At 42.3% G+C, this 11,880-nt stretch overlaps 1 protein-coding gene across 1 annotated transcript in view; it reads right to left on the bottom strand.

The window, feature by feature from the left end:
* Positions 1–828: 828 nt before the first annotated feature.
* SLC2A5 (solute carrier family 2 member 5) overlaps positions 829–11,880 on the bottom strand; it is a 33,783-nt gene continuing 22,731 nt past the window's right edge. Inside the window, exons 9-12 of the mRNA XM_040325938.1 lie at positions 10,800–10,901; positions 5,690–5,765; positions 1,762–1,889; positions 829–1,404 (exon numbers count right to left, since the gene is read on the bottom strand). Of these exons, the coding sequence (XP_040181872.1) occupies positions 1,165–1,404; positions 1,762–1,889; positions 5,690–5,765; positions 10,800–10,901 (546 nt within the window). The 3' untranslated portion in view covers positions 829–1,164. The remainder of the gene's footprint in view (positions 1,405–1,761; positions 1,890–5,689; positions 5,766–10,799; positions 10,902–11,880) is intronic.

Below are 11,880 nucleotides of genomic sequence, written 5' to 3'. Positions count from 1 at the left end.
ATAGATATTGTTACAGATGTGCCAAATAAAATTCACAATGGACACTATTTCAAATAGGCAAGTGTTCCTCAGGGGCCCATATGACCTGCTACAGAAAAAGGAAAATGTCCACCTTCATTAAACACATACAGTAAAACCTTGGATTGCGAGCATAATTAGTTCCGGAAGCATGCTTGTAATCCAAAGCAGTTGTATATCAAAGCAAATTTTCTCATAGGAAATAATGGAAACTCAAATGATTTGTTCCACTACCATTTATTCATAAGTCCTTCAGTTTATAGTCCATATAATAAGATTATAGCAATGTGATAAGTTGTCTAACCATAAAATGTCCACCCACAAATGGAAGCCTCCGCAAGGGGATTAGATGCAAAATCCAGCAGGAGCTACAGAGTATAACAGAGAAGAGAGGCACCTCTAAGTGTAGCCATATGGTTACATTTAATGAAGGTACAACATTTAGCAACTCACATGGTTGATGATTAAAAGAGGCACATCTAAGTATGCAGGGATCTGGGGTAAAGCGATCCACATAGATAGACCATCCTCCTCACTGCCGTCTCTCACCGCTGTCAGTTCTCAATTGTGACCAGGAAGACTGCACTCCAGTAGAGCAATCTGAAAGCGAGGCTTGAACCGCTCATGGAAGGGATGACATCAATGGTGGTGCAGAGGATGGTCTATGTGGACAGCTTTTACCTAGATGCCTGCATACTTAGATGTGCCTCTTTTCATCATCAGCCATATGAGTTTCTAAATGTTGTACCTTCATTAAATGTAACCATATTGCTACACTTAGAGGCGCCTCTCTTCTATTTTATACTCAGTTGTGACATGACGCTACTCTTATATCAAGACATCGCTTGTATATCAAGTCAAAATTTATTAAAAAATGTAGCTTGTCATGTGACTGATGCGATAAATGGAAGGCATCGGGTATATAGATTTCATCATAGCGAGCAAACACTTTGTTTTGCCTGGCAACAGATACTGTATGTCATCATGATTGCGCCATAGATTTTTATACAATACCTGCTGTCATGCATAAATAAGGCTGACTAGGCCTGACTGACTGTTCTGAAAACCCTGTAGATCAGTAGGATTTCTTATCCCGCATCTTAACTAAGCAAACGGCTACAGAGAGTCCTGAGTGCAAACATTTGGTCACAGTGCAGTTTTGATGACACCATCTTCTTTTATCGGTATGCTATTGGATGTTGGTGATGTTAGGTCTTCAAATTCCCTGGAGTCTGTTTTTTCTTCAAGCCCATTTCTCTTTGCCATTAGTTGACTGATTTCGAGGAAGGTTTTGCCTTTGGTTTCAGGAACAATAAAATATATAAAGATGAAAGTTGCAAGGCAGATGGCAGCAAAGAGAATGAAACAGTATGGGCCTAATCCACTCTGCAACACAAAAAAAATATCACATAAAGAGATATACGATAATAGAGATTTTCCTGACAATCACAAGTACCACTACCTATTATTGTTCAGTAGTAAAACATTATTATTACAGGAGATTCTTAGGTTGGCCACATGGCTTTCAAATATTGACCTATGCCTTTAGACTTTCAGTTGGTTTCACTGAAAAAACAGTTGAGCCTAATAAAAAATCCAGGAAGTTTGGCCAAATGTATATTTATCTTTGTTGTGTCAAATAGTAATTTTCCAGTGAAACGACTGAATCCATAATTGGTTGTTTATTTATCATTAGGTCTGTGGCCAGTTTCAGCATCCAATAAATGATGAACATGCTCTTACCATAAGGAATTGAAATATGAGCCCTACAGTGAAGTTTGATAACCAGTGAACACTTCCAGCTACCATAAAGGCTGCAGGACGGGAAGCCTGGCGAAACATCTCAGTTGTAATCACGTATGGGATGGAACCTATTGGGCAAGAAGAAATTGCATTTTATACTACATGTAGAGTGACTGAGTGTAACATTGGTAGCTTTTGCTAAGCGTGATGCCATACCCCTAGCCATCGTATACAACAACTCACCCCGAAACCCTAACACCAACCAACACACCCTGAGATCCTGTGTCGAAGGGCTTTTGGTCACTTCGAATTGCATTCCCATAAATGTCTAGAGCAATAAAAAGACACACTTGAAGCAGGTCAAAAAGAGGTCAACTGCAGGTTAAAGTGGTGGTAAACTGCAGTTGATGGAAGTAAAAAATACCCTGCAAGATAATGTCATAATGTGCTAGTGTGCATCGCATGCTGGCACATTATGAGAAACTTACCTTAGAACGAAGCCCTCCAGAGCCACACTGTCACAGCTAAGGGGGCTGACACCTTTCCCCGGTCTTCCTTCCTGGTGCATGTCCTCCGGCTACATAAGTGGCTGGGGGCACGATGAGGTTACTCCCGCGCATGTTGTGCACGATAATGAGAAAAGTACCGCTTCAAGCGCTACAAGCACCTATGCTACGCTCCCACCCTGATGCACTGACAGGTGCAAGCTCTGCGCTGATCCATGAAGAGAAAAGATGATCCTGGACTGCCTCACTCTGATAGGCGATATTTATTGAAAAAAAAGGCAAAGGATAAAATCCAAAACTGCAAAGTATCCAAAAAATCATGCAAAGCAACAATCAATGGTGAGAAGTGGACACTGGACATACAGTACAGGGACAAATGGCTAACACGTTTCACATCTTGGATATATGCTTACTCATAGCTATGTGCACGATACCCGTTACAGCATGGGCTGCATGTTGTCTGAATATCTCCTAAACTGTGCAAGTTTAGGAAATATTCACAGTACCTACAGGTAAGCCTTACTATAAGCTTGCCAGTAGGCAGGGCCGGCCTTTGGGGTGTGCGAGCTGTGCGGCTGCACAGGGCGCCATGGGCAACAGGGGCGCCATGCGGCCAGAGCCGTACTAAGTGCCGTACCGGGGTGCCACACACTGTACATCCATACATCCATTGGCCTTGTTGCCAATCCTCGTTTTCATAGAGAGGCTTGGATGTGTGCCAGGCCTTGTTTTCATAACGAGGCTTGGATATGTACATCTATACAGCCTTTGGTCACACTATGTGTAGGCGGAAATGTTGTCATTCCGTCCCATCCATAGCAAGGCTTGGTTGCGTCTGACACTTCCTGGTATGACAGGAATGGTTTTTGCATCCGTTTATTCAGACTGAAAGGTAGTTTGACGTGTTTTTCCCTTATTTTCTTTGTGTTTGGAAGTGTGATATGTTTAATATATGCCACACTATTCCATATGTAGGTGAAACATTCCATTATTATCACTTCCGGGTTTCTAAACTGCAAGTGAGGTCACATCCTGTCCGGCCTCTTGGCCTTTCCAATTTGGGGGTCATCATCTTTCTTATAAATAGCGTTGCAGTGGTGGGGGTCCACACCCCAGATGACGACATTTCTAGTCGAGACACGTCCGGTGAACCCATCCACAACATCGCTTTTGGTACCATAACATCTGACAAGCCTATGATGAGCGTTTAACATGTGAGTTTTATCCTACTTTTAATAAACAACACTGTTCATACGGTATCATGCTATGTGAGTTCTTTTCAATATTTCTTGCATGGCTGGGGTTACCGAGCCTCTATGAAGTGATCATTATCACTGCAATTTGGGATCATCAAGTCGATTAGCCGTTTGGATCCAGGACCAGCTGTTTAGATCAGGGTGATCGATACAAGCCTTTGGTGACTTGGACGGTATATACCTTCCCTAGTCATTTATATTTGGTAAGCCCCCTTTTCTACCATTGGTGGTGGCACTTCTGTCAAGCTGTTGTTCAATCTCTTAAGATCTCCTCATGGTGAAGCCATCTTTATCCACATTTATTTGGACTCTAGTCACTTCATGCACTTTCCTGTGGTGAAGTCACCCTTATTTCCATTCGTTTGGATTCCAGTCACTTTATGCACTTTCTCAATTCATCGTTATTATTTGCAAGCCTTTACTATATGTTGGCACACTAATATGTTTAGTAAGGTCACGTGATTTGGTATGTTATCTTTAGATGTGTGTTCTTTCCATATCTTTACACAGATATTAGCGCTACATTGTTCCAATTTACCAAATAAGTTTGGAGCACTATCACAAGGATCCATTGCAATTGAAAATCCCCCGGGTCACCAGAACTAGTTTCCCTATTGGAAGATATCCACACTATTACTTTTTTGGGGACAACCCAATAAAAAAATGTTGCCTTTGTTGTATTTCATATTTGTTGCCAGCATTGTCAAGCACTAAGGATAGTACAGTATAGCTGACATAGAGACATTAGTTGATTTACTAAAAAAAAATGGATTGTCAAATTTGCAATGGAAGTTGCAATTTCAAGGGAATTTTCCCCAGAGCTTAGTGAATGTGCTTAAAATTCACTTTGCAGAGAATACCCACCTGGTTATTTGCAAGGGAAAAAAAAAAAAAAAGACAGCATTTTGGCCTGCACATAATTGGATGATAAAAGTCAGCAGTTCTTCAACTGGCCTGTTTGCCTTTAGTAAATTAACCCCATGGACTCATGGACAAAAAAAAGAAAAATTGAACCCAAACATCATGTCCAATAAAGTTGAATTGAATCTAAATAATAATAAAACACCGACAGGTAGGATTTTTATGATTGAAGAGACCTTATTAATTTCTTTTGGCCCCTTTCACACAGGCAATCCTATCAGGTCCAGGATAAGAGAATGAAGGACACTCCTGGATAGCAGCATCTGACCAGAGAAGATGCCCCTGGAAGGGCAGGTGTAAATCTGGCTGGTGAACGTCAATTCAGGGCACTAAGGCAGCACTTCAAGAGGAAAGCAACAACTCTGAGGAAAAAAGATAAAAAAGAAGGCGCCTCTAAGTGCAGAAACACCATGACTTTATCGTCAAGGGATAAAAAAATACTTACTAGACATCTGAAGTTAAAACGCTCATCATTTTTTTTTTAAAGTCCAGCAGTGGGAAGCCACAGGAAGAGGGACCAGTGTGAAGACTGCTGAGCTGTATGGAAACCAGCGTGGAAAGCTGGACTCGTGGGTGACGTCTAGGACAGCTGGGATACCCTTCTGCGGATTGGACCGCTCCAGGACTACTATTACAGCTGGACTCTTTTAAAACATGATGAGCATTTTAACTTCAGATCTCTAGTAAGTGTTTTCATGCTGTTTCTGCATTTTAGTGGTGCCTTCTTTTTTATCTTTGATCCTATCAGGTACACCTGTCAGTTTTTCAGGCTGACCTGATTGGACTCTCCAGTCTCTGACACCCGCCGCCATCCAATCCGATCCTGTCTGCCAAAAACAGACTGATGGTCCTATTTCCCATCCATCTGGCGGATCGGATAGAGACTGTGTCTGTGTCTGCTCTACATAGTGGAGCGGACACTGACCTGTCATCCGCCTGCTCAGTGGGGATCAGCGGAGTGGGTTCCACTTCATGGAGGCGCCTGTGTGAAAGGGACCTTCCCCCTGCCTGTTTGTGTGCACCAAGCTGCTTGTTTGTGTACAGTACATATGCAGCTCAGCGTACATGTACAGCACAACTCTGTGCCTCCATGATTTGTCTGCCATGCATGGGAGGGATGTCATTGCAGCTGCACATACTAGAACATTATGGCATAAAGCTCCTGAGGCCATTTTAGATGTTTTTTTGCATGGCTTTAATGCGCTTTAATGTTGTGTTTACTAGCCCCAATCATATTCTACTTACTTGGTCCAATGGCATGACCGACGACATAGACAATCACGCAGGCTATGCTTAGGTATGGCATCCAATGTACAGTTGTCTAAAAAGTAAATAGGGTCAACATTTAATTACACCTATATTTGTTACATTTTAACATACTATTTATATATTACGGTTACTTACAGTATATAGCGCCATCAATTTAAACAACACTTTACATATATATTATACATTCACATCAATCCCTGTCCCAAGAAGCTTACAATCTAAGGTCCCTAACTCAAATTCATACAGACACATACTAGGGCCAATTTAGACAGGAGCCAATTAAATTGAAGTGTAATCCTTGCAAAATACCTTTTTTTTATTTTCTTATTATTTTATTTTTTTTGCAGGTTTGAACATGGCAACTTTTCCTCTACATAATTAGCAATCTTTAAAAAAGAAGCTGATTGTCACGCATCCATGTAAGCTAAGGACCTTAGATTTGTTTTAATTTGTTTAATTTTCAAATAAATACATTCTAATTGAGGGATATTGGTTAGTGCTAGAGCTGCACGATTCTGAATAAAATGTGAATTATGTTTTTTTTTTTTTGCTTAGAATAAAGATCACGATTCTCGGCCATAACATCATCTTTCACATTGTACAAAAAAATTGGGCTAACTTTACTGAATCACGATTCAGATAAAATTGCCTTTGAAAGACCACTGCGCAAATACAGTGTGACATAAAATATTGTAACATGGTGTTCATGCACTCTGCATTGTAGCTGAGCATCATGGGAAATGTGGTTTCCCATCACTGCTCTAGGGTCTCTGCTAAAAAAATATTTATAATGTTTGGAGGTTCTAAGTAATTTTCTATTAAAAAAATACTGATTTTAACTTGTAAGCAACAAATGTCAGAAAGAGGCGTGGTCTTTAAGTGGTTAAACTGACCTCATTTACAGACCAAAGTTCACCCCTTTGATCTAAAAGGACCAAATGATACATTGTTTCTTTTCATCTCTCAGCGCTGAGCAATGTTGCGATAAATTGGGCAGGATGTCTTTTTTTTCTGTTTTTTGACAGCTGTCAGCTGTGAGCAGAGAGCGGCTGTGCACTGAATCGAGGAAATGCAGGATTAAGATTGTGAGTGGGGTTGAATTGTGTTTTTTTTAGATTAAGATTAATCTTGCAGCTCTAGTTAGTGCTTTTGAGCATTTCTAAGTATCTTGCATATTTTAGCAGTTAAAGTGATACTAATGTCAATTTTTTTTCTTTAAAAATAACAATACAATAACAAACAGCAGTTTTGCACAGAGCAGCCCAGATCCTCCTCTTCGGTGCTCCTGGCCCCTCCCCCCTATCGAGTGCCCCCACAGCAAGTGGCTTGCTATGGGGGCACCTGAGCTGAGCCACAGCTCTGTGTGTTCATTCAGACACCGGGCCACGGTTTGGCCAAGCACCCTCTTTTTCCTGGTTGGCTAACTGACTTTGATTTACAGCAGTGGGAGCCAGTGGTGCTGCTGCTGTGTCTCAACCAATCAGGAGGGGGAGTTCCAGACAGCCGAGGCATACGTGCACATCGCTGAATAGAGATGGGGCTCACGCAAGTATTGGGGTCAGAGGGGGGCTGCTATACACAGAAGGTGTTTTTATCTTAATGCATAGAATGCATTAAGATAAAAAGCCTTCTGACTTTACAACCACTTTAAGAGGATTGTTTTTTTTTTTCTTTTGCTGCCATTTAAATCTTAGATTTCACCCCGAGAGTGGTCCATACTTTTAATATATTTGTTTTATTTATTTAGATTGAATATCTGCAATTTGCCTATAATTTTTACCATCATTATATGAGTTTTGTTATGACTTTAAAGTGGAACTTCTCTGCTCCTACCCTAGATTTCTGGAAAAGGCTGGTTAATTTGGTCCTTCCCCTTACAAAGCCTCTTATCTATCCAGAATGTCAGAGCCTCTCTGAATTAAAAATGATATGATATATAATTTCTATATTTCTGAGCTATGAAAAAGGGTCTGTGAAAAGAAACTGGTTTAATTTTCAGATAGGCCAAAATACAAGGTTAATGTTTCCCAGTATTAGAAAATAACTTTGCAGTTTAAAATGTTTGTTCCGCAAGCAAGTTGCGTAGAAGTCAATTAAAGTCAATTAAAGGACTCTCGAAACTGAGAACAATGAAAAGATTTAACTCACAAACAACAAGACATACCAGTTTATTACTGGTTGTACACAAAGGCTGTAGTACAGCTGGCCTTGCATTGTTTAGGCAGTGAGAAATAAGTGTTATTTGACCACTTGTATAGTGAATATTCTATTCATTGTTTCACTTGTGGACAAAACTATTAACAAGCTGAGCAGATATACAAGAGACAACTCAACAAACAAAATGAATTGCCCAAAATATCTCTACAGATGACAATGGAACTGTTTTATATTTCAATATTATTAAAATACAGTAATTTAATCTTTTGGACTCTACTGCCAGTGATAAGGTTAAGATATAATGACAAAGTTTTGATACCTGTATATACATGGCATAATGACCTAGCATTGCAATCATAGGCGTGCCCAAGGGGTGTGCCGGATGTGCCCAGGCACACCCTAATCATCCCTGCTGCGCTCTTGTTCTGCACTGACTGCCTACACTCTGCAACATGTACATGATGTCCCTCAGTCCCTGTGTGTAACTCAGTCACCCAACACTGCCTGGGGTAATGTCTGCCGGCAAATACAGCTGTGTGCTGCGAGTGGGAGAAATGAGCAGGGAGGAACTAGCCGCGGAGTAACCCAGCCTGGAGCCGCATAAGCCGATGCAGCTTCTATAGTTCCGGCTGCAGGTACCGCAGGCGCTGGCGGAGTGATCTACATCTGCCTCCCCCTCCATCCTCTCTCTCGCTTTGAAGCAGCGGACTGGCGAGGCCTGGAGAGTGGCTGCAGCCTGCTGGAATCAAGTGAGAGACGGTGCCCTATCTCTGCTCTGCCTTGCAAAAATAACCAAGGAGATAACGGGACTCTGCCTGACTTGGAGAGCCATCTCACTCGGGAGTGGGGTTGCAAGTGCTCAGTGTCCAGTTGGTTCTGTCCGTTCTCCCAGCCCCTCCCTCACTACACTAACTGTCCAATGCCACACTCCGCCTCCCATTTGTGTCCGCCCAACTCCGCCCACAGTCCAACCCCCTGCATGCAATGAGCTGTGATTGGGGTTTTGTTGAGAAGCTGGGCGGGAGATCTGAAACAATGGCTGCTATAGCTGCATAAGCCACCTAAAGGGGAACCAGCCTGAAAAGAGGGAGGCATAATTGGTAAGTGAAACTTTTGAACACAGCACAAAACCCCTGTCTCCCCCCTACCACCTTTTGCACTGCCCCCCCCTCCTTGCCTCTATCTCTACATTCTCTCTCCCCTTCTCACTTCCTCCTCTACCCCTCACCCTCTCTCCCCCCCACCTCTCTCTCTTTCTCCCCCCACATCTCTCTCTCTCTCTCTCTCCCCACCTCTCTCTCTCCCCCCACCTCTCTCTCTCTCTCTCTCCCCCCACCTCTCTCTCTCTCTCTCCCCACCTCTCTCTCTCTCTTTCCCCTACCTCTCTCTCTCCCCCACCTCTCTCTCTCTCCCCCACCTCTCTCTCTCCCCTACCTCTCTCTCTCCACTTCTCTCTCCCCCCCATTTTTTTCTCACCCCACTTTCTCTATCTTTGCCTCCCTCCACCAACTCCTTGTCCCCCTTTCTCCTGTATCTCTCTTCTTATATACAGACCAGTGTATATATAACATACAGCGTTGTGTCGGGGGGTGACACCATGTTTTGCCGCTCCGGGTGACACCAACCCTAGTGACACCACTGGGTGAGACAGCACTGAGCAGGGCAGGCAATGGGCAAATGATGGACCAAAAAAAAGGCAACCAATCGATTTGATATGCACCCTACCCTGGCTTGTCACTGTCAGCAAAAAAGTGTGTGTGTGTATATATATATATTTAAAAATCTGCACTTTTTTGCTGACAAGCCAGGGTTCATATAGTTTGGAATTGTATATGTAATACATATATATTTATTTTTACACAATATATATATATATATATATATATATATATATATATATATACATACATTCATACATACATACACAGAGGCCTCGTACACACGACAGAGTTTCTCGGCAGAATTCACAGAGAAACTCGGTCAAAACCCGGATTCTGCCGAGAAACTCTGTCGTCTGTACACTTTTGGCTCGATGGAGCCGCCGAGGAACTCGTCGAGAAAATAGAGAACATGTTCTCTATTTTCTCGTTGTTCTATGGGAGAAGGCGGCCCGCCGAGCTCCTCGGCGGCTTCATCCCAGAACTCGACGAGGAACTCGACGTGTTTGGCACGTCGAGTTCCTCGGCCGTGTGTACGGGGCCATACACACACACACACACACAATTCAAATCGACATGTACGATTCCTCAAATTTGATTGGCGCACGAAAATCGGCTGTTGCTGCAGCCCAATAACGAAAATTCTTTGATACGATTTTCGAACAAAAATTCTCTCATAATTCGAACCGTGTATAAAAGTGGTTGTAAGGGATCGTGTTTTTTTAAAATAACAAACATATCATATTTACCTCCACTGTGCAGCTCATTTTGCACAGAGTGGCACCCGATTGTCCTATTCTGGGGTCCCACGGCGACCCCCTTGGAGAAGCGCTCTCCCGAGGGGGTTACCTTGCGGGCTCACTCCCGATTCCAGCATTTGCGTTCACAGACACAAATGCCAGATTCGGCCCCGCCCCCCCGCGTCATTGGATTTGATTGTCAACAGCGGGAGCCAATGGCTGCGATGCTATCAATCTATCCAATCAAGATCCGGGAACCCGTCGAGAGAGGGACAGCGGGGACGCACCAACGGAAATTCGGGGCTCAAGTAAGTAAAACTGGGGGGCTGCGGGGCCGGTGACTGCAAGTTGTTTTTTCACCTTTAATGCATAGGATGCATTAAGGTTAAAAAACACAAGGGTTTACAACCCCTTTAAGGTTAGATACACAAGCAACCATTTATAGTGATTTGGATCTTTACTCAATGATCAGTTCAGTGTTCAATAACTAATATTCAGTGCATAGTCTTTAAAAATCCACATTATTCCTACCTGATAAACCAGAGCAATAGTTAACACTACACAAGCAATGCAACATGTCCCGAAGCCTATAAGCAGTAACAGTCGTCTACCCCATGAATCCACAATGACGACCTGCAACCACAGAGTGAAGACAAGACACATTTATATTATCTGCAGAGCAGTCACAAAGAATAAAAAACAACAGATGAAAATTAGGAATCATATTACAGAAAACCTATATAAATGTATTGCTTATAAAAGGCTATGCAAAATTGCATGGATGTGGAAACTTAAAATGAAACTATGGACAAAAATAACATTTTCCACTTTAAGATAATAAGACACAAAGGGGGTTATTTACAAGTGCACATGGAAGTGCAGTCACTGTAGACCTGAGGGGAAGATGTGAAATGAGGGGAAGCTCTGCTGATTTTATCATCCAATCATTTGCAAGCTAAAATTATATTTTTTATTTTCCTTGCATGTTCCCCTCGGATCTACAGCGACTGCACTTGAAAATGCACTTTCAGTGCACTTGTAGAGCAAAGTGGATTTGCCTTTCGTAAATAACCCCCATAGTCCTGAAACTATAACTCTCCACTGTACTTTGCAAAATATCTTTCCGTTCTATGGTCATATCTTTCTGTACCCCCTTAAATGCCATTAAAGCTGGCCATATACTAATAGAATTTCAGTTGAAATTTTTCATTTTGTGAATAGTTGATTTTCTAAGGGTTAGTAGGGTTAAATTGATGTTTATTTCTCAACTGCAGAAAATTTGAAAGAGCAGGCTGGAAAAAAATTCTAGAATGAACAAATTTCTAATAGTGTACATGGTTTTTGTTAGGGGAAAGTTCATGCCTTTCAAAATGGAATGTTAAAAGCAAACAATATTTCAAAGCTTGTCTGATTGTAACTTACCACCGTGAAGGGAGGCTTTATTGCAGTGGTCAGTGATGTGCTCGCCCCTCCTGGGAACTACATCTGTGCGGCAGGACGCTCTCTATGTGTTAAGCCCTGTACACACGATCGGTCCATCCGTTGAAAACGGTCTGATGGACCATTTTCATCGGTTAACCGATGAAGCTGACTGATGGTCAGTCGTGCCTAC

The sequence above is a fragment of the Rana temporaria genome, chromosome 10 (genome assembly GCF_905171775.1).
Source record: "Rana temporaria chromosome 10, aRanTem1.1, whole genome shotgun sequence".
Lineage (NCBI taxonomy): Eukaryota > Metazoa > Chordata > Amphibia > Anura > Ranidae > Rana > Rana temporaria.
The sequence above is the reverse complement of the archived record's forward strand: the minus strand, read 5'-3'. Positions and strand labels throughout refer to the sequence as shown.